Below are 27,386 nucleotides of genomic sequence, written 5' to 3'. Positions count from 1 at the left end.
GTTTACTTTGTTTCTTTGGCCTGGCATCTCTTTACTCAAGAAAACAAAGGGAGGTTATATTTTTCAGAAATTGCATACATGTTTGACTAACAGTCATTCTGAAAAAAATTTCAGATATCTCATTTGAATTTTTTTCTCTGCTACCAATTTAAATTTTGTGATTACTGACCACATGGCGCGTGTGTTGAGCAGAGATGTCTGGGTTACTCAGTGGGGTGCACGTTAGGTAGGGATGGATGTGTTTAATCGTGTGTGGGTCTACAGAGCACACGCAGCCTGCCTGAAGCACAGGATTCTCATGTTAAGATCTGTTTTTTTTTTTTCCTTCCAGCCTTCCGGAATACTTTGTAGTGCCAAGTTCTTTAGCAGATCAAGATCTAAAGATCTTTTCCCATTCTTTTGTTGGAAGAAGGATGCCAGTAAGTGATTTCTGGTGGATTTAATGAATACTAATATATGTTATTTATTTATTTATTTTTTGATGTATCTGTTTTTTAACCAGTTAAGTCAGTATTATGCTTCTCTCCTAGCTGTGGTGTTGGAGTCACAGCAACGGTAGTGCTCTTGTGAGAATGGCCCTCATAAAGGATGTGTTACAGCAGAGAAAAATTGATCAGAGGTAATCAACAAGTGCCGTTGTTACTTTAGAAATTCGTATTTGTGATAATTAAGTTAAATACTGTAAACTCCCTAGGAATCCCTGGGCAGCACACACAATTAAGCACTTGACTGCTAATTGAAAAGCTGGCAGTTCAAACCCACCCAGAGGGACCTTGAAAGAAAGGCCTGGCGATCTGTTTCCAAAAGGGCCCAGCTTTGAAAACTCCCTACTAACTGAAAATAATTGCCAAATCATGTAGTCTTGTTAATTAGTTAATACCGTGTATTTTGTATAAAAAAACCTGTTGCCGTTGAGTTGACTCCAACTCACAGCAACCCTGCAGACCTGCCCGCCTTCTGGTCAGCAGCCAGCCGGTCGCTGCTGTGCCACCAGGGCTCCCTGTTCTGTGTGAGAATTGCTGTACTGGGAACAGCTTTAGTATATTAAACCTAGCTGACATTTAAGTTATACTAAATACAACTATTTGGTTTATAAGAAACCTCAGGGTCTCAGGGTGCTGACCCCTTGGCACAGTGACCGTCACTTGCGGTACATTGATTCCCAGCTAAGAGCCTTCAGGCTAGTCCAGACTTCTCTTGTAATTCAGTGTAGTAGCTCAGAGAGTCGTTTTAATTAGCTGCTACAGAAAAATTTGGCATCACCTGCCAAAGTCACCAACAACCTCCATGTCACTGAAGGTAGTGGGCGTTTCTCAGTCTCCTCATAGCAGGGCCAGCACCTTAAAGCCCCCTGGGCCCTTGGCTCCTGCTGCTGAAGCTCTCTTCCTTGCTGGCACTCTGCCTTCCACAGGTCCATCACCTTCTATCCAGCCACTTCCTCCTCTTACCCTGTGTGCCCTTCTGAAGAAGTTCAGGAAGGCTATGGCTTTAGTGACCATCTGCTTGCCACTGATCATCAACTTTATACCTCAGATCCAATTTGATGGCCTCCACGTGTGAACTCATTATGTCCAAAACCACACTCAAGGATATGGCCTCTACACCCTTCCCAGCTTGCCCTTCCTCCCCTCCCCTTGCTTCAGTCACTGTTCTCAGACATCAAGGAGCCAGCCTTGATGTCTTTCTCTTTCGCTTCCCCTCTCCATACTCAATCCGACATTACATTTTGTCACCTCACCCTCACGTTTTAGAAATCTAACAAAGCCATCTGCTTCCGCCACAGCTCCACCTCTCCCAACAAGCCATCATTCCTTTCGTCCGTGTCTCATCTAGTACTGTGTCCTGCCCCCTCATCCTGGGCTCCAGCCACCTGACTTTTCCTCTTCTCTTTCATCTCCTGACGTCTGCCTGTGCTGTTCCCTTCTGGGTTGCCTTCTTCGTGCTCATCCATGACCCCCTCCACCCCATCCACTTGGCACTCACTCCCTCTTTATATCTTAGCTCAGACAGCACTTCCCTAAGACAATCCTTCCCTCCCAAATTAGATGAGGCCGCACAGTTGTACATTCTCTATAGCGCTCTGATTTTTCTTCATAGCAGTCTTTACAGTTTTAGCTACATATGTACGCTGTAGTTTGAATGTACCTGACTTTCTTACTAGGCTATAATTCTGTGAGGTAAGGGTACTATATCTGTTCTGTACACCATTGTGTATTCAGCCTCCAAGAAGTACCTACGATATTGAACATTTATTGCATAAATGAGGAACAAATAAGCAGATTTTCGAAAACAGCTCGGAGAGCCTCAGATTGCGGTATGTCACAGTTATTGGTATAGCCACGTATTAGGTTTTTTCCACAGCGCCATAACTAAGACAGCCAAGTGAGCCTTAAATGACGCTTCAGTTTTCTGGAAAGGAGGGTGACTGCAGTTAGCGCACGTCCCCATTCTCTGGTGGGTTTTGATTTTGCCTTAATCACATTGGAAGTTAACTGTCCAGCCTGTCGTGCTCTGAGCCTTCTTTCCACCAACATGGGCTCATTAAGTACTCAGGGAGGAGTTTTGCTATTAAAGGGAAGATTGCAACACTGTGGGATGAGATTTAGTTGTAAAATTTTATCGCCAGTGGCAGTTGTAATTGTTCGATTCATTCGGTTAACAATTATTTTAATGCCTTTTGTTTTTTCAGCAATCCTGTTCTTCACACTTAGGGCAGATTCTCTTTGTTGTTCAGCCTCATCTTCAACCCCTTTTTTCTCCCTTGCATGTCATCTAGCCCCATGGCCGCTGTTCGGTTTCTCAAACAGTCAAGCCTGTTTTTCACCACAGGGCCTTTGTATTACTGTCCCTCTGCCTAAAGCCCCTCCCCTTCTTCCCCCCGCCCCCATCTCTGCATGTCTCCGAATCATGTCAGCTTCAGCTTCAATATTATCTTCTCAGAGGAGCCATTTCTGGCCACTTGACCTAAAATAGCCCTGTAGTCATGAGATTACATCACCCGTGGCATTCACCACACGTGCCCTGTTACTTCCTTGTTATTGTTTACCCCAGTGGCAGGAACGTCAGCTTATGAAGGCAGAGGCCTTGCCTGCCTTGCACATCTCTCTGCCCAGCTTTTAAAGCAGAGCCTGGCTCATAGTAGGTGCTCAGTAAGTAGATGCTGAATAAATGAATGGATAGTGACTGAAGGGTTTTGTCTTTATTAGGATCTGTAATGCAATAACTAAAAGCCATCCACAGAGAAGTGATGTTCACAAATCGGATTTGGATAAAACCTTGCCCAATATCCAAGACGTGCAGGCGGCATTTGTAAAGCTTAAGCATCTGTGTGTTAATGGTAATTTCATCACTGTTTATATATGTACACGTAAGTGAACAGCAGTTACAGAATTGTACGAGACAGGAAAGATGATGTACCTTAGAAATGTAGAAATGGATGTATTTAGGGAGAGGCACATTGAAATATTTGTACAGGTTATATTTCATTGTGCAAGAATGTCAGAACCTCTTAGGAAATAAAGTTTAACTGCATTTTGTTGGGGGAAAATGAACCAATTAAATCACCCTCAAATCATGAAAGGTATAACGGAATACTTTTTTATAAAATCATTTCCTAAGTAGAACAGCATATTACCTTGTAGATAAACTTATTAAGATTTTAATGCATAGAGTTATTTTGAGCAATGTGACTTGACATGGATATTGAATAGAGCCGTGTTGTGTAATATCTGCGACGTCAGAGTTGTGATACATCTGTTAGAGCAAACCCTTGCCAGGTCCCTTTGATGTGCCCTGGAGGGACAGGCCACACAGAAGCATATTTAGTGTAAAGTATGTTCTCCTGGAATTGCGTGCAGGGAGATCCCTGGGCTACCTGGGGGTCAGGAGAGCCAGTCTGGAATAAGGAGTGGGAGTTTGCCCAGAAGGGGAGCTCTCCGAACAGCAGAAGGTGGGGCGGGTTTAGAAGAACACAGCGACATGAATGATGGCCAGAAGTCCGATAAGTTGAGTGTAACTGAAGCCTGGGCTCTGTAAGGTGAGAGGCAACTGGAGGTGGGTCAGGGCATGACTGTAGGGCAGCACAGGCCATGCCAGGAAGGTGCCTTCTCAGTCCTGCAGGGGCACCATCAGTGCCCTGTCAGTCGTTCTGCACTGACTGAAGGGAAGAGGGCAAGGCAGGGCCAGGCTTGCAGAAAGGAAGTCTGTGGGGTAGGGGCCTCTGGCAGTGTTTGCAGAGTACGGAGGGCCAGAAGGAGGGCAGGGCCTGACAGGGATGACCAGGAAGCCAGGAGTCGCTAACTCTTAGGAGGTCAGTTGTTAGGACTATCCAGGATTTCCCTGAGAGAGCCAAAAGAGAAGATGGAGGCCCGAAGGAATGCTTTGTTTTGCTTTTTTGTATTTGCTCTGTTATCAAAGTGAAAATGCATGATATTTCCTTAAAGCCAACTTTTAAAAATTAAAAACTGTCATGTGTCTCTTAACTGTGGTATAGATCATGCACTGTTAAGCTTAAAATGCCTAAAGCACTGCGTGCGTGTGTATATATCATATTACAGAGCCTTTTGAAGAAACTGAAGAGAAATGGTTATCTTCTCTGGAAAGTACTCGATGGTTAGAGTATATAAGGTTCGTACAACCTCTTTCCTTTTTCTTTCAAATTAATTATAGACTCATAGGAAGTTGCAGAAATAGTACAGAGGTCCCATGTACCCTTCACTCCTTTTCCCCCAATGGTAGCATCATCTTACATTACTAGAGTACAGTATCACAGCCAGCAAATTGACATTGGTATAATCTACAGGCCTTATTCAGATTTGTCCTGTGTGTGTGTGTAGTTCTGTGAAGTACTGTCACATGTACAGATTTACGTAACCACCCCCACAGTCAAGACACAGGACGCAGTCATCACCACAAGGCTCATTCTTGCTGCTCCTCTAGTACCTGGCAAACACTAAACACTTCTTAATAATTTTCCCATTTCAAAAATGTTGTATAAATAACTTTTTATAAAGGATAATGAATTTCCCTGATATAAACATCACAAAATATACTTTGTTAAAGAATGATATAAATACTGAAGAAATCTGTAAGTTATTGAAAATATAAATATGTATAGTGAAAGCTTAGATTTGCTTGATATCAACTACTTTAAAAAAAAAAATTTGTAGTGGAATTTAGTTTTCTTTAAGTATTCTTTTTTCTTTTCTCCAGGACATTCCTTAAACATTCAGCAGAACTAGTGTACATACTTGAAAGAAAACATCTCTCTGTAATCTTACAAGGTAATTAAAATAATTACTGAAAACACTGTGATTAACATACCAGCCAATGTTGGTGATTAATTGTCCACGTTCAAGTCAATTACGCTAATCTTACCTGTTTATTATTTACTGCAGTATTAAATCAGGTGCGCTACAAATTTTACAGGTTATTAGATTAAGACAGTGGCACAAAGATTGCCAGCAGAAGAACAGGAAGAAGTCTAAGTTTCTGCCCCCCCCCCTTTTTTTTTTTAACTCTTTCTTCCTGTTTTATGGTAAGGGTGTTCACATCGCTTACTGGATTAATACTGAGTGTTAACTTTAGCAGAGCATCCTTCGTCTCTAATCTTGCTATCTTTCGAATTCACGTGAATTTGTTTTAGCTTAAATACCTCATAGTTACTGCTAGATTGTGACTCTAAGGATATCAAGAAATGAATTGAACTGAATAGCCAATAATGTGAATTTTGTCTAGTATTTGGTAGGAATGAACAGCAGTGTAAAAATCTTCCAGTTAATCAAAGGATAATTGTATATTAGGTAATTTTACAGCTAGTATAAGTAATTACATTAGTATAATTTTTAAACCTACGATAAAGCTTAATAGACCATAAACTACCTGATTTTAGAATATAAGCACTTGCAGAGTACATGAATACTATGCTACTTAAGCTTCTGGAATTGCTTTTATCAACTGTCAAACTTAACTGACTAAAACAAGGCAAAGGTATTTAAAACCATGTTTTTTGTAAAGAATAATAACACGCTGTGGAAAGTACTTGGTACCTGCTGTAGTCCGGGCACACGTGTGTTATCTCACTGGCCGTGCAGAGCCCAGCAAGCAGCCTGCTGTCCTCAGCTGGTGCCTCTTCCCGTCCTCTGGGACCGTCTTCACTCACCCTAGATTTCTCCGTGCATTTGTCATATGAAAGGCCTCAGCGGGGTTACTGAGCCTGCATTTTACTAATACTTTTTATAGGGTGTCTTTTTTTCAACAGTTTATTAGGGTGTAATTTACAAAATATGAAATCCACCTATTTTGAGGGCACAATTCAACACTTTTTATTAAGTATACATACTCCAGCTTTAGATAATTTTCATCACCACCGCCCCCCCGCCAAATTCCTTGTATCCCAGCCCCAGGCAACCACTAACCTACCTTCTTTACTTTTTTTAAAGTATCTTTTATTGTTGAAAATATACACAGTAAAACATACACCAGTTCAATTTCTACATGTACAATTCAGTGACATTGATTGTATTCCTCAAGTTGTGCAACCATTCTCCTCCTCCTTTTCTGAATTGTTCCTGCCCCATAGACATAAACTCACTGCCCCAAGCTTCCTATCTAACCTAATTAACTGTTGCTGTGGTCATTTTAATCCCATATAGATGGCTCTTCAAAAGAGCACAATGCTCAAGGCAGACATTCTTTACTAATTCAGCTAGACCACTGTTTGGTTTAAAGAAGACTTCAAAGGATGATTTTGGTTTAAGGTTTTGAATTTGGTTTTATGCCTTAATCCATTTTGAATTTGTTTTTGTGTTTGGTGTGAGGCTTGTATCCAGTTTCATTTTTGTGCATATTAATCCAGTTTTCCCAACACTGTTTATAGAAGAGACTCTTCTTTCCCCATCAGATGGACTTGGCACCCTTGTCAAGAATAAGTTGACCATAGATGTGTGAGTTTATTTCTGGACTCTCAGATCTATTCCACTGGTCTGTGTGTCTTCTTATACCAGTGCCAGGGTACTGTATAATGTTTTGAAATCAGGAAGTGTGAGTCGTCCTACTTTGCCATTCTTCAAAACTGCTTTAGCTCTTTGGGCCTCTTGCCATTCCATATAAAATTGACGATTTTTTTTTTTTCTTTCTGTGAAGAAGACTGTTGAAATTTTTATTGGGATTTCGTTGACTCTATAGATCACTTTGGGTAGTATTGACATCTTAACGATATTATGTCTTCCAATCTGTGAACACAGAGCTTCTTTCCATTTATTTATTGTTATTATTAGGTGCCCTCAAGTTGGCTCTGACTCATAGTGACCCTGTGTACCACACAACAAAACACTGCCCAGTCCTGCACCATGCTCACAATTATTGTTATGCTTGAAACCATTGTTGCAGCCACTGTGTGAATCCATCTTGTTAAGGGTTTTCCTCTTTTCCGCTGACCCGGTATTTTACCAAGCGTGCTGTCCTTCTGCAGAGACTGATCGTTCCTGACAACATGTCCAAAGTATGTAAGATACAGTCTCGTCATCCTTGCTTAGGATCCTTAGGAAGGAGCATTCTGCTTGTACCTCTTCCAAGACAGATTTGTTCATTCTTTCAGCAGTCCATGATCTATTCAGTATTCTTTGCCAGCACCACGGTTCAGAGGCGTCAGTTGTTCAGTCTTCTTTACTCACCATCCAGCTTTCAAATGCATATGATGTGATTGAAAATACCATGGCTTGGGTCAAGCGCACCTTGGTCTTCAAGGTGACATCTTTGCTTTTCAACATTTTAAAGAGGTCCTTTGCAGCAGATTTGCCCAGTGTAATACATCTTTTGATTTCTTGACTGCTGCTTCCGTGGCTGTTGATTGCGGGTCCAAGTAAAATGAAATCCTTGACAACTTCAGTCTTTTCCCTGTTTATCATGATGTGGCTTATTGGTCCAGTTGTGAGGATTTTTGTTTTCTTATGTTGAGGTGTAATCCATACTGAAGGCTGTGGTCTTTGATCTTCATCAGTAAGTGCTTCAAGTCCTCTTTACTTTCAGCAAGCAAGGTTGTGTCATCTGCATAACACAGGTTGTTAATGAGTCTTCCTCCAATCCTAATGTCCCGTTTTTCTTCATATAGTCCAGCTTCTTAGATTACTTGCTCAGCATACAGATTGAATAGGTATGGTGAAAGGATACAACCCTGATGCACACCTTTCCTGACTTTAAACCATGCAGTATCCCCTTGTTCTTTCCAAACAGCTGCCTCTTGATCTATATACAGGTTCCTCATGAGCACAATTAAATATTCTGGAATTCCAATTCTTTGCAATATTATCCGTAATTTGTTATGATCCACACAGTCGAATAAAACACAGGTAAACATCCTTCTGGTATTCCCTGCTTTCAGCCAGGATCCATCTGACATCAGCAATGATATCCCTGGTTCCACGTCCTCTTCTGAAACCGGCCTGAATTTCTGGCAGTTCCCTACTGATATACTGCTGCAGCCGCTTTGAATGATCTTCAGCAAAATTTTGCTTGCATGTGATACCAGTGACATTGTTCGATAATTTCCACATTCAGTTGGATCACCTTTCTTGGGAATAGGCATAAATATGGATCTCTTCCAGTCAGTTGGCCAGATAGCTGTCTTCAAGATTTCTTGTCATAGATGAATGAGCACTTCCAGTGCTATATCTGTTTGTTGAAACATCTCAGTTGATATTCTGTCAATTTCTGGAGCCTTGTTTTTCACCAATGCCTTCAGAGCAGCTTGGACTTCTTCCTTCAGTACCATCTGTTCCTGATTATATGCTTCCTCTTGAAATGGTTGAGCATGGACCAATTCTTTTCGGTATAAAGACTCCGTGTATTCCTTCCATCTTCTTTTCATGCTTTCTGTGTCACTTAATATTTTCCCCATAGACTCCTCCACTGTTGCAATTCGAGGCTTGAATTATTTCTTCTGTTCAGCTTGAGAAATGCCGAGTGTGTTCTTCCCTTTTGATTTTACCGTCTCCAGCTCTTGGCACATGTCATTATAATACTTTACTTTGTCTTCTCGAGCCGCCCTTTGAAATCTTCTGTTCAATTCTTTTTTTACTTCATCATTTCTTCCTTTTGCTTTAGCTGCTTAACGTTCAAGAGCAAATTTCAGAGTTTCTTCTGACATCCATTTTGGTCTTTTCTTACCTCTTTTTAATGACCTCTTGCTTTCTTCATGTATGATGTCCTTGGTGTCATTCCACAACTTGTCTTCAGTCATTAGTGTTAAATGCATCAAATCTGTTCATGAGCTGGTCTCTAAATTCAAGTGGCGTACACTCAAGGTACTTTGGTTCTTGTGGACTTGTTCTAATTTTCATCAGTTTCAACTTGAACTTGCATATGAGCAATTGATGGTCTGTTCCACAGTCGGCCCTCGCCTTGTTCTAACTGATGATATTGAGCTTTTCCATCATATCTTTCCACAGATGTAGTCGATTTGATTCCTGTGTATTCCGTCTGGCAAGGCCTATGTCAACAGTTGCTGCTTACATTGTTGAAAAAAGGTATTTGCAATGAAGAAGCCATTGGTCTTGGAAAATTCAGTCGTGCGAACCCCAGCGTCGTTTCTATCACCAAGACGATATTTTTCAACTGCCGATCCTCCTCCTTTGTTTCCAACTTTCACATTCCAATCACTAGTAATTATCAGTGCATCCTGATTGCATGTTCGATCAATTTCACACTGCAGAAGCTGGTAAAAATCTTCAGTTTCTTATCTTTGGCCTTAGTGGTTGGTGTGTAAATTTGATTAATAGTCGTATTAACTGATCTTCCTTATAGGCATATGAATATTATCCTATCACTGAGAGCATGTACTTCAGGATAGATCTTGAAGTGTTCTTTCTGACGATGAATGCAATACCATTCCTCTTCAAGTTGTCATTCCTGGCATAGTAAACCATATGATTGTCCGATTCAAAATGGCCAATACCAGTCCATTTCAGCTCACTAATGAAATGTGTTCCATTTCATTTTTGACAATTTCCCGTTTTCCTAGATTCATGCTTCATACATTCCATGTTCTGATTATTAATGGATGTTTGCAGCTGTTTCTTCTCATTTTGAGTTGTGCCACATCAGCACATGAAGGTCTTGAAAGCTCAACTCTTTCATTAGGTTGACTCTGCTTTGAGAAGGCAGCTCTTCCGCAGGCATCTTTTGAGTGCCTTCCAAACTGAGGGGCTCATCTTCCGGCAGTATATCAGACAGTGTTCCACTGCTGTTCATAAGCTTTTCACTGGCTAATTCTTTTCAGAAGTAGACTGCCAGGTCCTTCTTCCTAGCCTGTCTTGGTCTGGAAGTTCAGCTGAAACCTGTCCACCACGGGTAACCCTGCTAGTATCTGAACAGCGGTGGCATAGCTTCCAGCATCACAGCAACATGCAAGCTCCCACAGTACGACAAACTGACAAGACATGTGGGGATCCTTTTATTTAGGTCTTCTTTAATCTCTTTCAGCAGTGCTTGATAATTTTCATGATGTAAGTCTTTCACATCCCTGGTTAAATTAATTCCTAGGTACTTTATTCTCTTAGATACTATTGGAAATTGAATTTTTCCTAATTTCCATTTCAGATTTCTTATTACTGGAGTACAGAAACCTAACTGGCTTTTGTTTGTTAAATTGTACCCTGCAACTTTGCTAAATACCTCAGTTTCCTAAATAGAAGCTTTCTTGTGGATTCTTTGAGATTTTCTGTGTGTAGAATCCTATATGCAAATAGAGGTAATTTTACTTCTTTTCTGATTTGGATACCTTTTACTTGTCTTATTGCTTTGGCTTGTACTTCAAATACAACATTGAATAGCAGTGGCAAGAGCGGGCATCCTTGTTCTTGATTTCTAGGGGGAAGCTCTCAATCTTTCTCCATTAAGTATAATGTCGGTTGTTGGTTTTTCATAAATGGTCTTAATCATATTTAGGAACGTCCCTTCTATTCCTGTCTTGTTGAGGACTTTTATCAAGAAAGGGTGTTGGATTTTATCATATGCCTCTTCTGCAACAGTAGAAATGATCATGTGGTTCTTTTCCTTTGTTCTATTGATGTGGTATATTACATTTGATTGATTTTCTAGTGTTGAACCAGCTATACATTCCTAGAATAAATCCTGCTTGGTCATGGTGTGTTATTTTTTTAATATGCTGTTGGATTCTGTTTGCTAGTATTTTGTTGAGAATTCTTGCATCTGTATTCATAAGGGATATTGACCTGTAGTATTTTTGTCTTGTGGTGTCTTTGATTTGAGTATCAAGGTAATTAACGTTGGCTTCATAGAATAAATTAGGGGGTATTCCTTCCTTCTCTGTCTTGGGAGGTGTTTAAACAGGATTGGTGTCATTTCTTCTCTAAATGTTTGGTAGAATTCCTTAGTGAAGCCATCTGGTCTAGGACTTATTCTTTTTGTCCAGAGCTTTTTGATTACTGATTCAGTCTCTTCACTTGTTATTTGTCTGTTGAGATTTGCTGTTTCCTCTTGCCTCAATTTAGGTAGGTTGTGTGCTTCTAAGAATTTCATCTAGGTTATCCCGATTTGTTAATGTCCATTTATTCATCATGTTCTGTCATAATTCTATTGTGTCAGTTGTAATGTTTCTATGTTCATTACTTATTTTGGTTTTTTGCATAGTTTCTCTTTTTTTCTTTGTCAATCTGTCTAAAGGTTTGTCAGTTTGACTGATATTTTCAGAGAACCAGCTTCTGGTTTTGTTGATCATATTTTCTGTTTTCAGTTGCATTTATTTTTGCTCTGATCTTTGATGTTGTTTTTCTTCTGGTAGCTTTAGGCTTGGTTTGCTCTTCTCTTTCTCTAGTTCCTCTAGTTGTAGAGTTAGGCTGTTGGTTCAAGATCTTCATTTCTTATGTAGGCATTTATCACTATAAATTTCCCTCTGAGTACTGCCTTTGCAGCATCTCATAAGTTTTGGTATGTTGTACTTTCATTTTCATTTCACTCTTAAGTATTTTCTCTTTTCATTTCTTCCCTTAATAGTATTTTGTTTAATAGTGTTTTGTTTAGTTTCCATATGTTTGTGAATTTTCCAAGGGTGGTTTTTGTTTTATGTTATTAATTTCTAGTTTCCCTCCACTGAGAAAATACTTTGTATGATTTCAGTCTTTTTAAATTTCTGGAGAGTTACTTCATTACCTAACATACAGTCTATCCTGGAGAATGATCCATGTGCACTTCAGTAGAATTATATCATGTCGGGGGAAGTGTCCCATATATGTCCGTTAGGTCTAGTTGGTTTATAGTGTCATTCAGATCCCCTTTTTTCTTTGTTGATCTTTCTAGATGTTCTGTGCAATATTGCAAGTGGTGTATTGAACTTTCCAGCTATTATTGTAGTGCTGTCTACTTCTACCTTCAGTTCCAGCAGTGTTTTGCTTTATATATTTAGGCACTCTGATAATTGGGTGCATATGTGTTTATAATGTCAAATACTCTTGATGAATTGACCCTTTTATCAGTACATAACATGCATCCTTGTCTCTTCTAACACATTTTGTCTTAATTTTGTCTGATATTAATAAGATTGCCACCCTAGCTCTCTTTTTGCTATTAATTTGCAGAGTATTTTTTTTCCATCCTATTCACTTTCAACCTGTGTCTTGTGTCAGAGATGTATCTCTTGTAAACAGCATATAGTTGGATCATGGTTTTTTGTTGGTTTTTTTGTTGGTTTTTCTTCATTCTGCTACTCTCTGCCTTTTGTAAATTTAGCCCATTTATATCCACTGTAGTTACTGATAAGAAAGTTCGTATTTCTGCTGTTTAGTTATTTGTTTTTTGTGTCTTAAACCCTCTTGGTCTGTTTCCTCTAATACTGCTGGCTTTTGTTTTCTGTTGGTTTTTTGTTGTGTGCCATTTTGATTGCCTTCTCCTTGCCTTTTGTGTATATTTAGATATTTTCTTAGTAGTTACCATGAATATTATATTTGAAATCTTGTACTTATAACACACTAGGGTCAGTTGATAACAATTTCTGTGGCATACAAGAAATTCTATACCTATATCATTCCTCTCTCCTCACTAATTTGTTGTTGTCATCAACTGATTACGTCTTTATATTTCACGTGCCTGTAACATAATGCTATTCTTGCTCTTTATACATTTGTTTTTAAAAAGCACGAAGGATAAAATTAGAATTGTCAAGCATGACTACCTTACTGGCCCTTATTCTTGTGTATGCAGTTAGCTTTACTGGAGAGCTTTCTTTTTGTGTGTGGCTTTGGATTACTTTCTGTTGTCTTTTCTCTTCCATCTACAGGACTCCCAGTAGTTTTTTGTTATTGTTGTTGTTTGTATGATCAGTCTGGTGGATATGCATTCTCTTTGCTTCTGTTTGTCTGGCAATGTCTTAGCTTCACTCTCATTCTTAAAGAACAGTTTCACTAGATAACAATATTCTTGGGTAACAGTTTTTTATTTCAGCACTTTAATTATATCATTTCATTGCCTTCTGGCTTTCGGTGTTTCTGAGGCTCAGTTGGCCCTTAATCTTCCTGGGGATCCTTTATATGTGACTGTGAACTTCTCTCTTCTTGCTTTCAGGATTCTCTATCTTTACTTCTGGGGGCCCGATTATGATGTGGCTCAGGTGTAGATCTCTTTGGCTTTATCTTGCTTGGATTCCATTGAATATCTTGGATATGTAGATTCATTTCCTTCATCACATTCAGGAAATTTTCTGTCATTTCTTCAGATGTTTTATCTGCCCCTTGTTCTTTCTCATCCCTTTCCAGAATTTTCGATACGTGTGTTAGGTCTCTTCATGTTGTCCCATAATTCTGTTGAACTGTGCTCACCAGCCGTGAGCTTCTGTTCTTGTTGAATTTCAACCTACATAATTTTGACTCTCTCATCCTCCAGTTCACTGATTCTTCTGCCTACTCAAATCTGTTGTTAAATCCTCTCACTGTGTTTCTCATTTCAGTTGTCTCTTTCAGTAGCAATATTTCTGTTTGCTTTCTTTTTTAGAGTCTTTTTTTTTTAAATCTTTGTTTTGTTCATGCACTTATTTTCTTATCTCTTTTACATATTTGTCTATATTTTCTCTTAGTTCTTTTGTTCTGCTTAACGTTGTTATATTCTTTCATTCTGTTCATTATTTGGGCTTCTGGAGATGAGACTTTATTCCCTATGTGTTGTTCATTTAGATGGCCTATTGTTTGTCTTATCTCTTTGCATCTTGTGATTTTTTATTGTTGTTGTCATCGGGGCACTGGAGTTTTGGAGGGTATTAACGTTCTCAGTTCTCTCCAGTATTTGGTGCTTTTGCCCACGCTACTTTCTGCAAGAAACTCTTAGGCAGGCAGAGCCTTTGGTCCCTGTTTACCTCTTCTCTGTGATAGCTCCTTCTCCTTTCATGTTTTAATTAGGATTTGAAAGTTCCGGATCTCAATTTTCAACCTGTGTCTCCCAGACACACCAGAGAACAGGCAGTGATCAATCTCTCCACCGGAGGGCATAGCCAGTCTGGAAATATGCTGAGCAGTAATCAGTCTGTCCACCAGGGAGTACAGTCTTATCTCTCTGGTTATTGCTCCCTTCCCTGCCGTATTTCTGCAACCATGGTTTTCAGTGGGAAAGCCCACACCTGGTGAGCCTCTTGCAGGGCTGGGTATTGCCCTTAGGTGTTGCCCAAGGCTTGCTTTTCTGCTCTGTGGGGGTTGCTCGTATCTGAGCTGGCATGCAGGGGAAGCAAAGGCAGACTTTCCTTTGTGTTAAGAGAAGGAGGGGCTGGCAGTGACTCCCCCCCTCCCCCCCAGGAGATCTACAGTGTTGATTTCGGAGGCCTGAGCTATGGGGTGGCCTGTATACAGGTAGGCAGAATGCTGGCTGTGGGAGTGGACCCCACTGTAAGGGCCTTCTATAGCAGTTTGCAGCAGTCTGGGAGCCAACAGTTACTGTGTGGGGTAGAGCTGGCATGCTCAGAATGGACTCCTAGGAGGTCTGCCTTGTTAATTTCAGAACCCCAGCTGTAGTGTATTGGCTTTGGGACCAAGCTCTACGAAAGGTGCCTGCTTCCTAGCTCACAGCAGCTTCACTCAGCAGTTGTCAGCATCGACCGGAAGAGGGGGCATACAGACCCAAAATGACCCTCAGGGAAATCTGTTCTGTTGATTTCAGGAGTCTCTGGTATAAAGTATGCAGACAGGCAGAATTTTTATGATGGTAGCAAGCTCCACTACGGGGAACCTCTTGTAGGAATTTGGAGGAGCCTGGCAGCTGCCAGTTACCGGGTGAGGAAGAGACTGGCATGCTTAGAATGTCCCCCAGGGAAATGAGCCTTGTTGATTTTAGAGCAGACTTTGCACAGGCAGAAGATGTGGTGACTGGGGAAGCGGGTTTTTTTGCTGGGGTCGCTTCCTCAGTTCACAGCATCCAGCGGCCCCACATGGCTGGGCAGAGAGGCACATTTGGTGGTAGAAGCAATTTTTCTGTTGTATGCAACTCATTGTGGATTCTTACCATTCTGCAGTTACCCACTATTGTCCTATGCTCTCCCTCAAGGCCAAGTACTGTTTTCTTGCTGTGTTCAAGGAGTAGGGTTGGAACAATGATCTATTTATGCTGCCATCTTTCCAGGTCCTCCAGTAGTATATTTCTATCTATAGATTTGCCTTTTCTGGACATTTCATACAAATGGACCACAATGCTTCTTTCAGTTAACATAATATTTTTCAGGTTCATTCATGTAATATGTATCAGCAGTTTGTTCCTTTTTATTTCTGAACAGTATCCTGTTGTATATAAATACCATATTTTGTGTATCCATTTATGCATTGATGACACTTGGGTTGTTTCCACTTTTTTTGCTATTATGAATTACATTGCTGTGAACATTTATATAAAGTCTTTATGAGGAAATAGGTTTTTATTTCTCTTGGGTAAAAACCTATAAATGGAATTGCTGAGTCATGTGATAAATTTATGGTCAACTTTTTAAGAAACTCTACTGAAGTGGCTTACCATTTTACTTCCCCACCAGTAATGTGTGAGTAATCTTTGGTGAAATATCTATTCACGTTTATCCCCATTCTTCATTTGGGTTGTTTGTCTTACTGTTGAGTTCTAGGAATTCTTTATATAACCCAACCCAGACCTAGTCTGGATAAAAATTCTTTATCATATGTATGATTTGCATATATTTTCTTCCAGTCTGTAGCTTGTCTTTTCATTTTCTTAAAGCTGTCTTTTGAAGTACAATTTTTTTTTTATAAAGTCCTATTTATCTTTTTTTTTTTTAACAGATCGTGTTTTTGGTGTTTTATCTAAGAAGTGTTTGTTTAATTCAAGTCATAATGACTTTTCCCTGTTTTATTCTATAAAAGTTGTATAGTTTTTTGGCTTTTACATTTAGGTGTGTAATCCATTTTTAATGAAGTTTTATATGGTCTTAGTTAATAATCTTAAATTTATCTTTCTGCATGTAGATACTGAATTGTGGTGGAACCATTTTATTGAAAAAACTTATCATTTTCTATAGAATTTCCTTGGCACCTTTGTCAAAAGTCAGTCGCCCATAACTGTGAGGATTTATTTCTGGACTCTCCATTTTATTCCACTGATCTTTATGTCTGTCCTGTGCCAGGACCACACTGTCTTGATTACTGTAGCTTTGTAGTAAGTTTCGAAAGTAAGACATGTAAGTATTCCAACTTGGTTCATTTTCAAAGTCATTTTAGCTACTCTGGGTCCATTGTGTTTCTGTGTAACTTTTGGGATCAGCAAAAAATACCTACTTGGATTTTCATAGAGATGTTTTGAACCCATACATAAATTTCAGGAGAACGACGTTGTCTTAGTTATCTGTTTCCAAAGTACAATCAGTGGTGGAACAGGCCCAAGGTAAACATTTCATTATAAATGGGAGAAATTGGAGAGAAAGAAGGGATAACGGGCACCAGCAGAACACATTAAATTAGCTCTCGAGGCTTGAAAATAATCTTCTCTTAGACCATCTAGTCTGCCCTCCAGATTCTGGGTGCTGGCCATGTTCTCTGGATTCTGGGTGAAGGCACCTCAGCCCTGGGCTTCAGCTCCGGCTTCCAGACTCAATAGGACAGCAACTCTGCTCCCTTGGCTTTGGCCAGTCCCATTCTCCTAGTTCATCTGACTGGCGATCCCCCTCAGCTTTGGGCGGCAGCTCCACCCCCTGGCACGCCTTGACGGCAGCCCTACCCTCCAAAACCAAGTTGGTGAAGATCTGACTCTTTGAAACCTGGAAGGCCCTGCCTCCTGTGCTCCTTCCATCAGTTCTGCTGATCTTGTCTTTGGAGGACAACAGATGTATCTCTTGTCGTGTTTCCAGTGTAAAATTCCACGATGCAGGCGTGTTCTTTCTCTGTCTCCTTCAACCTAAGTTAATAGGTTTTCTGCTGTGGTAGTTGATTAGACCCATCGTCACAGGCTTAATTTCTTTAACAAAAAATCATGTAGCCACATCCTTGGTGAACATTCTAGGACACATGTCCTTAGTTTGTACAAACGGATTTGCCAAATCTTTAAGTTCTGTTTTCATTTTGCACAGTTCATTTTAAAGTCCTTCTCTTTCCTCTTGCATTTTACTGTAAGCAGCAAGGAGAAACCACATGGTCCCTTTAAGATCTTGCTTAGAAATCTCAGCCAGAAATCCAAGTTCATCACTTACAAGTTCTGCCTTTCACCAAACATTCGAATATAATTCAGACGAGTTCTTTGCCACTGCATAAAAGGAATCATCACCCTTCCTCCATTGTCCAAACACATGTTCGTCAGTTTCCGTTAAAGCCTCACCAGAAGCACATTGAACACCCACCCACGTTTCTAGGAGCGTTCTGTTGCTGGCACCATGTGTGTTCTCTAAGACGAAAGAGGCTTTCTCTGTAGCTCTCGTCACTTCTTCGGAGCCCTCACCAGAATTGCCTTTGACATTGGCTTTATCCATAATTCTACCACCTGTCTCTTCAGGGCAATCTAGGCTTTTCCTATTAAAAAAAAAAAAAAAAATTAGGCAACTTTAAACTCTTCCAGCCTCTACCCAGTACCCAATTCCAAAATCACTTCCATATTTTAGGTATTTGTTAGAGCAGCACCCCCCTTCTTGGTACCATAACAAAGACAACCCATTCCTAAATACAATCATAACCACAGGCACAGAGGTTAGGATTTACAGCACATTTTAGGGACACATTCAGTCAGTAACAGACATCTTAACAATATTGAATCTGCCCATCTGTGAGCATGGATGTCTCTTCATTTCCTTAGAGCTTCCTTGATTTTACAGCAGTATTTTGTAGTGTACAAGTCTTGCAGTGATTTTGTTAAACATATTTAATATTTTGTTTTCTAATGCTATTGTAAATGTGATTGATTTCTTGATTTCATATTCAGATTGTTATTGCGTGTAGAAATATAATTGATTTTTCTACATCGAACTTGTATTTCTGCAATTTCACGGAGCTCATTTATTCTAACACTTTGTGAATTCCATAAGACATTTTACATACGGGGTCACGTTAAAACTGCAAATACTGTTTTACTTCCTCCTTTCCAATCTGGGAGCTTTTTATTTTCTGCCTTACTGCACTGTCTAGAACCTCCAGTGTAATGTGAATCGAAGTAAGAACAGACATGCTTGCCTTGTTCCTGGTCTCAGGGAGAAGGCATTCAGTCTTTCACCAGTGAGAATGATGTCAGCAGTAGGTTTTTTGTAGATGGCTCCTATCAGGTTGGGGAAGTTCCTTACCGGGTCGGGGAAGTTCCTTACCAGGTTGCTGAGAGTTTTTATCAGGAGTGAATCTTGGATTTTGTCCGACGCTTTTTCTGCATCTAATGAGATGATCATGTTTTTGTCTTTTATTAACATTGTGTTAAATTGATTTTCAGATGGTAGACCAGCCTTGCCTTCCTGGGATAATTTGGTTTGCTAATATCGTGTTGATAGTTTTTGCATCTATAATCATAAGGGATATTATATTGGTCAGTAGTTTTCCTCTGATGTCTTTGTCTGGTTTTGCTATCAGGATAATACTTAGCTCATTAAAAAGGGGACGAGCTATAAAAATCAGAGGGGTACGATTGCTGCCTGTTGGAGGATGACAGTGGAGTAACTATGGGGTGCCCCTCATTCGCATCCAAGACGTCATAATGTGGCGTCATCAGTAGAAAGGTTACATTATATTTAATATCCTTGATAAAACAGCAGTGGAGTGGCTTTTAGAAAGATTTTTGCCACAAACCATTGAAACATAGAAAGTATGAGGCTTGAGCTATTATGTGCAAGACATAGGGAAAAGACCACCTCCCATTTAAATGAGATGATTACTTAATTTCAAAGTCTCTGTAGTATTTTGGAGTTGCCAGAATACGGGGAGCTTCCCTTACACAGGTCATCGTGAAGGCAGCCTGGGTGTGGTGTACTCAGTTGCCTGTTTTACCCGTCCGCTGAGTGTTTTTCCGGTAGTAATCCTTTCCTTTCCATTTCATTACAGAGGAGGAGGGAAGAGACCTGAGCTGTGTCATTGCTTCTCTTATCCAAGTGATGCTGGATCCTCACTTTAGGACAATTACTGGATTCCAGAGTCTGATTCAGAAGGAGTGGGTCATGACAGGATACCAGTTCCTGGACAGGTGCAACCACTTAAAGAGATCGGAGAAAGAGGTAACAACGTCTCCGTGCCTTATTGTTAGCGTTTCAGTCTGCCGAAGATAAAGTCTACGTCTTTGTCAGAGGAGTCTCCTGTGAAGAGGTGGGGGAGGCTTTACCTATTGTACACTTAGTTTCCTTAGTCCTAGACTAGCTAATGGATTAGCGTCCAAATTGATGGACTTGTGAATATTATCATAACTGTATAGGTGAAATCCTAAAAAGTTGTCTGTAGCATTTTCCCTAAAATGGAAAAACCTGAAGAAATGCTGCATGAACTCCTCTGCAAAGCAGATAAACCAGCACATCCGATAGAAGGGGGTACACTTGATAAAATGCGTCTCTTAGAAGGGGCACGCTGGATAAAAACATGTCTCTTAGAAGGGGGCACACTGGATAAAAACGTGTCTCTTAGAAGGGGGCACGCTGGATGAAAATGTGTCTCTTAGAAGGGGGCACGCTAGATAAAAACGTGTCTCTTAGAAAGGGGATGAAAAGTTCAAGAGGAACACCTTTGTAACAGCTGTGGGTAGTGGGTGCCTTGGATCTGTAGTTGTGTGGCCATCTCAGGCCAGTCAGATCATCTGCTTCCTACAGGCTGCCTTCCGAGGGCACAGTTTGACTTGTGCCGGCTCATATTTAATAATGAATTACATTATCTGAGACAGTTGCCACAGTGAATCCTTCCCTTGTAGAATGACAGGACTTCTCTGTCATAGGACATGGTCGTGATAACATAGCTGATGCCAAACTCATAAAGCTCAAGGACGTGCTCTGGATGGTGAGCCCACAGGGTCAACAAAAGCTAGTTACAGAAATTTTCCATTTTTTAAAAAAATTCTAAAAATTGTTTCCAGAACACAGTTAAACACGTATTTTCCCCATCCTTATTCAGATAATGGCACCCTGCACCCCTCCACTTTATCTGCTTACTGGGAAGTGAGAGTGTGATACATATCAGGGTGGAACATGCTTCCTAAGCGTGCCGTCAGATCTGGTGACGAGTTTCACAAACCCTTAGCTCAACTCTGGAGTCAGGTGTGCTTTGAGGCTTCACTGTTTTCTTAATCCCTTCCTTAATGGCAATAAATTTGGAAATAAATGTGAGCAGCTGAAGGACAATATTAAATAGTCACATTTTCTGTTTTTATTTGCCAGTCTCCCTTATTTTTGCTATTCTTGGACGCCACATGGCAGCTCCTAGAACAATATCCAGCAGCTTTCGAGTTTTCTGAAACGTACTTGGCGGTCCTGCACGACAGCACCCGGATCTCACTGTTTGGCACTTTTCTGTTCAACAGCCCTCATCAGCGGGTGAAGCAGAGCACAGTAAGCAGTGTTGTGGCCGCAGCTACTTTTTTTTACAACTTTTTTGAGATATAATTGAAGTGCAGTAAACTGCATATTTGAAATATACAATTTAAGACCATTTTAGTTACCATTTTAAGTTGTAATTTCTATATGAGCTATTTTTTAAAGATTTATATAAAAATCGGAACTTTATTTTTATGAATGAGCATTTTATGTCCTTTTCTCTGATATAAATTGTTCATAATAAACCAATTTAAAGACATAAATTATTTTACCCACCTTAAATGTTATCCTTTTCTATTTATATTTTCCCATGTGGGCTGTTGGGATGGTGATTAAAAAAAGGCCCTCTGAAGACACTTAATTCCTGGCTCGGTAGAATAAAAGTTGTACAAAGCAAGCTCAGGATAGTTGATAGGTGAGATGTAGGTGGTGTGTACCAGACTCAGATTCTGTACAGAATCCCGTGGGCCATACGGCAGTCGCTTTTGGGTAGTATTGTAAGTTTTTAGTCACAATTCATCAGCCTAGAAAAAGAATCCTTATGACTAAGAAGGGTCTCAAGCAAGATTAGAAACATGCCTCTCTGGTGGCCGCTCATGGAAAACATGAGTTCTGTCTCCCACACATTTGAGCTGGCAGTTAAAAACCCCGTAAGTACTGGAGTGAACGCCAAGGAAAACTGAAAGAGCAGCTGAGGTAGGCCTCTGGAAAGACTTTCTAAGAAGAGATTACCCTCACAGTGAACTGTGAGGCCTTGAGCTTTAGCATTAGGGCTCTGGTCTGGGCAAGATGCTAGGCCTAGGTTCCTCTTAGGTTTAAGCCTGTAAGCCCAGGTTCCTCATCTCTAAGATGGATCCATCGAGCTAACAATAGTGTCTTTGGCCTCAGTGAGGTGAAAACATTTTGTAAACTGTGAAGCATTATGCAAATTATCCTAATGAATCATTCCGATTACAGCTGTGAAAGCTAAATGCACTAGGCAGTGAAGGGGGTGACTGCATTCAGGCTAGTGCAATAGGGAGTTGTTCTGGTGCTGTGGAGTTGATCTTGACTCAGTAACCCTACGTACAACAGAACAAAACGCTGCTGCCCGGTCCTGTGCCATCCTCACTATCATTGCTATGTTTGAGCCCATTGTTGCAGCCATCATGTCAGTCCATCTCGTTGAGGGTCTTCCACTTTTTCACTGACCCTCTACTTTACCAAGCATGATATGCTTCTCTAGGGACTGGTCCCTCCTGATAACGTGTCCAGAGTATTTGAGATGAAGTCTCACTGTACTCACTTCTGAGCAGCATTCTGGCGATACTTCTTCCAAGACAGATTGGTTCTTTCTTCTGGCAGTCCATGGTATATTCTGTATTCTTCCCCAACACTGTATTCATATGCATCAGTTCTTACTTAATCTTCCTTATTCGTTATCCAGCTTTTGCACATATATGAGGTGACTGAAAATACCATGGCTTGGGTCAGGCGTACCTTGGTCAAGGTGACACCTTTGCTTTTTAACACCTTAAAAGAGGTCTTTTGCGGCAGATTTGCCCGGTGCAGTACGTCTTTTTATTTCTTGACTGCTGCTTCCATGGGTGTCGATTGTGAATCCAAGTAAAATGAAATCCTTGACAACTTCAGTATTTTCTCCATTTATCATGATGTGGCTTATTGGTCCAGTTGTGAGGAATTTTGTTTTCTTATGTTGAGGTGTGAGACATACTGAAGGCTGTGTCTTTGATCTTCAGTAAGTGCTTCAGGTCCCCTTCACTTTCAGCAAGCAAGATTGTATCCTCTGCATATTGCAGGTTGTTAATGAGTTTTCCTCCAGTCCTGATACTGTGTTCTCTGTATACGCTGGCTTCTCTAGTTATTTGCTCAGCATACAGATTGAGTAAGTATAGTGAAAGGATACAACCCTGATGTACACCTTCTTTGATTTTAAACCACTCAGTAGCCCCTTGTTCAATTCGAAAGACTGCCTCTTAGTCTAAGTACAGGCTCCTCTTCAGCACAGTTTAGTGTTCTAGAATTCCCATTGTTCACAGTGTTATCCATAATTTGTTATGATCTACACAGTCGAATGCCTTTGCATAGTCAATTAAACACAAGTAAACATCTTTCTGGTACGCTCTGCTTTCAACTAAGATCCATCTGACATCAGCAGTGAAATCCCTCATTCCACGTCCTCTTCTGAATCAGAGTTGAATTTTGGCAATTCCCTGTCAACATACTGCTGCAACTGTTTTTGAATCATCTTCAGCAAAATTTTACCTGTGTGTGGTATTAATGGTATTAGTTCCATAATTATCACATTTTGTCGGATCACCTTTCTTTGGAATGGGCACAAATACGGATCTCTTCCAGTTGGTTTGCCAGGTAGTTGTCTTCTGAATTTATTGGCATAGACGAGTGAGCGCTTCCCACATCGCATCCGTTTGTTGAAATACCTCAATTGCTATTCTGTCCATTCCTGGAGCCTTGTTTTTCCCCAGTGCCTTCAGGGCAGCTTGGACTTCTTCCAGTACCATCAGTTCTTCTTCACATGCTCCCTCCCGAAATGGCTGAACGTGAACCAGTTCCTTTGGTGCAGTGACCCTGGATTCCTCGCATCTTCTGGTGCTTCCTGTGTCGTTCAGTATTTTGCCCGTAGAATCCTTCAGTGTTGCAACTCAAGGCTTGAATTTTTTCTTCAGTTCTTTCAGCTTGAGAAATGCTGAGTGTGTTCTTCCCTTTTGGTTTTCTTACTCAGGTCTTTGCACATTTCATTATAGTACTTCATCTTCTCGAGTTGCCCTTTGAAATCTTTAGTTCACTTCAGTTAATTCATCATTTCTTCCGTTGACTTCAGCTACTCTACGTTCAAAAGCAGGTTTCAGAGTCTCTTCTAACATCCATTTTGGCTTTTCTTTCTTTCCTCTTTTTAATGACCTTTTGCTTTCTTCATGTGTGATGTCCTCGATGTCATCCCACAACTCCTGATCCTCAGTCATTAGTGTTCATTGTTGAGACGGTCTCTAAATTCAAGTGGGATATATTCAAGGTCCCACTTTGGCTCTCGTGGACTTGTTTCAATTTTCTTCACCTTCATCTTGAACTTGCATATGAGCAATTGATGGTCTGTTCCACAGTCGGCCCCTGGCCTTGTTCTGACTGATACTGAGCTTCTCCATCATCTCTTTCCACAGATGTAGTCGATTTGATTCCTCTGTATTCCATCCAGAGAGGTCCACGTGTATACTCGCTGTTCATGTTGTTGAAAAAGGTATTTGCAATGAATGAGTCGTTGGTGTTGCAGAATTCTGTCATGTGATCTCTGGCATTGTTTCTGTCACCATATTTTCCAAACACTGTCCCTTCTGTAATAGGGAGAGAGCTCCATTAATGAGGAACATCCCAAAGAGGAGGGGCCTGGAGCAGAGGTCGTTCCCCAGAATACATGAGCCATTTCTTCACATTGCAGCTGCCTTCTGGGAGCACAGGGTTCAGATACATTCAGCATCGTTGTAGGGTTTTAGATATAATAATTGCGGAAAGAAATTTTTATCAAATGTATCCTATGCTTCCCTAAAAGAATTTAACCTTTGTCACTATTGTAATAGGGAACAGCGGTGGGCTCAAGTCTACTGAAGCAGGGAAGACTATTTGTTCCTACAATAGTCTGAGTTATTTTTATCTTTTGTTTGCTGTAGTTAATTAGTTTTTTGTGCCCATTTCTTTGCTCTTCTTATGTGAAAACTGAAAATATTTATCTCCCAAGGAGATGAAATTTTGCACAAACAGTACCTGACCTGACAGCATCTAGAGTGGCCTCAGAATGGAAAAAGGAAGTAAAGGCCACTCCATTCTGGAATGTCCTTCATGTTTTGTTTGCCTGCCTCTTGCTGTCTTCTCCATTCACTTCCTTCAGCACCCGGTATGCACCCCTGGCATGCGTGCACCCACGTGCAATTTAAGCCTGGATTTACACGAGGCTAGGAAATCAAATAGCCTTGTTAGATTGAAGTATAGGAGTGTATAAGCTTGGAGATCCTGGTGAGTTTCCAGGGCACTGGGTGGGCACTAGGGCACAGGACAGACTATATGGGTGCCAGGCTGGCCCCAAAACACTACTCGCTTCTGCAGGATATGTTTACAAGTAGATGGATATACAGGAATAAAAGTTACTAAACATTTTTAAATACCAGTATTTCATCTGCTCTCCCTCTATTGTGTTCCAGTGCTATATTTTTAAAATTTGGCTTTTTCCAAAAGCTTTTTTCTGGCAAATCCCTCCATTCCTTCTCCTTTTCTCCAGTATTTTATATTCATGATTTAACTGAACAGCAGGAGCTGAAGCTGGTCAGTGCTGCCTCTGTGCCTAAGAGCCATGGTTTAGGGCTGATTTTAGTTCCTCCCACACAGTCCTATGCTGGAGTGGAGCGGCCTTTCCTTTTTTCCAGTCTGAGGCCGCCTTAGACGCTAGTGGTCAGGTACCGTTTGTGGAAAGTTTGATCGTCCTTCTTAGAGAAAAATATTTTTACTTTTCATATTTGGGGGAAAAAAGATGACTGTCTTCTATATACTTTCCTAACAGCCATTAAAGCTGGTTGGGGTTTGTGTTTTACTAGATTTCATCTCTTTACAGCACTGTTTTCTAAAGCTAATAGGCTGTTATTATCCACGCATATATATGATGACACTTCAAATAACTAATTCTTAAGAGTACATTTTGGTGCTTAGTGAGTTAAGTTTTACATATTTGAAACAGATAATTCTGTACAATGTCCTGCTCTGTCGTGCCGTCTGGCCGTGTTTGGGTGGTCCGGGGCCGTGGTGTGGCAGTGGGCAACACCTGCTGTAGACTGTGCTGGCTTCTGCTGCAGGGCCATCTTCCCTGCCAACATTCACTCTTTGCCATTTTCCTAATTTCCAAAGAAGTGCGTGTTTTTTTTTTTTTTTTTTTTTTGGTGGAAATTGTGGAGAGTACTGAGAGGTACAGCGTAGAAAACTGAAGTCAGTCATTTCCCAGCACTCACTCACTATTGTGGGCCGTTTCCCTGAGGGGACTCTGCACACAGGCAGCCCCTGACTACTAACAGCGATGTCCGGACCCACTTGCCCTTTCATGTTACGTGAACTTGCCCGCACTTTGAAATGACTGAACCGACCCCTGCTTGCAGCACATTCTTCCTCACAGTCACCTCCCCTTCCTCACGGGCAGCTTTTAAATCATCGACAAGGCCTCGAGCCGCTTCCTGCACTAAATAAGGACTGGAAGCACCTGTTCCCACTTACCTACAGGTTCGAATTGGAGACTTAGACACACTCGGAAACAGGTCTCATCCATAACCCGGGGCCTGCCTGTGAACTGTTTCGGTAGCTGCTTTTCTCACTCGCTGAAGATGGTGTCCTTTCTCCATGTCACTCGGTATGACTGCCGTGGTTGGAGGTGATCTAGGTGGCCTGTCAGCAGCTAGTGTTTGCCTTGGTTTGTCTGGGGAACCAGAGCCCCAGGCTGCATCGGCTGTCTCCTGTGAGTGAGTGAGGGCCCCGTCCGGGCCAAGTGCTAGCACCATGGGGGAGGTGATTCCTTGCTCCCTGCTCTTTGGCTGTGTCCCAAGGACTTCAGATCACGAGATCAGTGGCATGTGGCTATGCATTTAGAACGTAAGTTGTAAAATAGGTGGCAGTGAATTCCATCCAGAGGTGTTTTTGTTAACTCTACTTACTAAGTTTTATACCCAAAAGGCAATTGCTTACATGTGTGATCATGTGCTCATAAAAGTAAAATACCGTGATTATAACAGTAACTTCAGCATGTTTAAGACTTCATGGTATCACATCAGTGAAACTTTACTCCTCTTAGTCGTAGTAAGGGGCGGGTCTGCCCTCCCTGGTGTGGTGAGGACAGGAGCGCACTAGGCACACAGACGCTGATGGCCTTGGACTGGAAACACCAAGAGTGTCTCCTCTCTCTTGAAGTAAGGCGTGCTGCTCTGCTCTGGTGGGTTCTGAGTGTTCCCATTCAGAAAATCTGACTTGTACATTGATGGCTGGCTCAGCAGGAAAAGTAATTTAGGAAAGAGCTTTAGTTCGCATCTTTTCACAGCGCTCAAATATTTTATCTTGCAGGAATTTGCTATAAGCAAAAATATCCAGTTGGGTGATGAAAAGGGCTTAAAATTCCCTTCAGTTTGGGACTGGTCTCTTCAGTTTACAGCAAAGGATCGCACCCTCTTCCATAACCCCTTGTACATTGGGAAGAGCACACCTTGTGTGCAGAACGGTTCTGTGAAATCTTTTAAGCGGACGAAGGTAATTATAAAAATGCACTAACAATATGAACCTGATACTTGCGTACACATAACCCAAAAACATCGCTTTCAGAACACAGAGCATTAAAAGTGAAGTCACTTCCCATGACAGTACTACTAATACAAGGGGT

At 40.9% G+C, this 27,386-nt stretch overlaps 1 protein-coding gene across 2 annotated transcripts in view; it reads left to right on the top strand.

Moving 5' to 3' along the window:
• Window positions 1–27,386, top strand: part of MTMR10 (myotubularin related protein 10) — a 74,051-nt gene that overhangs the window by 42,926 nt on the left and 3,739 nt on the right. Inside the window, exons 8-15 of one of the 2 annotated variants that reach the window (XM_049852829.1) lie at window positions 332–419; window positions 531–619; window positions 3,207–3,337; window positions 4,557–4,626; window positions 5,212–5,282; window positions 19,500–19,669; window positions 20,813–20,983; window positions 27,074–27,256. In XM_049852829.1, coding sequence (XP_049708786.1) covers window positions 332–419; window positions 531–619; window positions 3,207–3,337; window positions 4,557–4,626; window positions 5,212–5,282; window positions 19,500–19,669; window positions 20,813–20,983; window positions 27,074–27,256 — 973 coding nt within the window. The remainder of the gene's footprint in view (window positions 1–331; window positions 420–530; window positions 620–3,206; window positions 3,338–4,556; window positions 4,627–5,211; window positions 5,283–19,499; window positions 19,670–20,812; window positions 20,984–27,073; window positions 27,257–27,386) is intronic. The other variant, XM_049852830.1, reaches the window with a different exon arrangement.

Source organism: Elephas maximus, chromosome 13, assembly GCF_024166365.1.
Source record: "Elephas maximus indicus isolate mEleMax1 chromosome 13, mEleMax1 primary haplotype, whole genome shotgun sequence".
NCBI classification, from domain to species: Eukaryota; Metazoa; Chordata; class Mammalia; order Proboscidea; family Elephantidae; genus Elephas; species Elephas maximus.
Note: the sequence above shows the minus strand (reverse complement) of the source record. Positions and strands in the feature narration are given on the sequence as shown.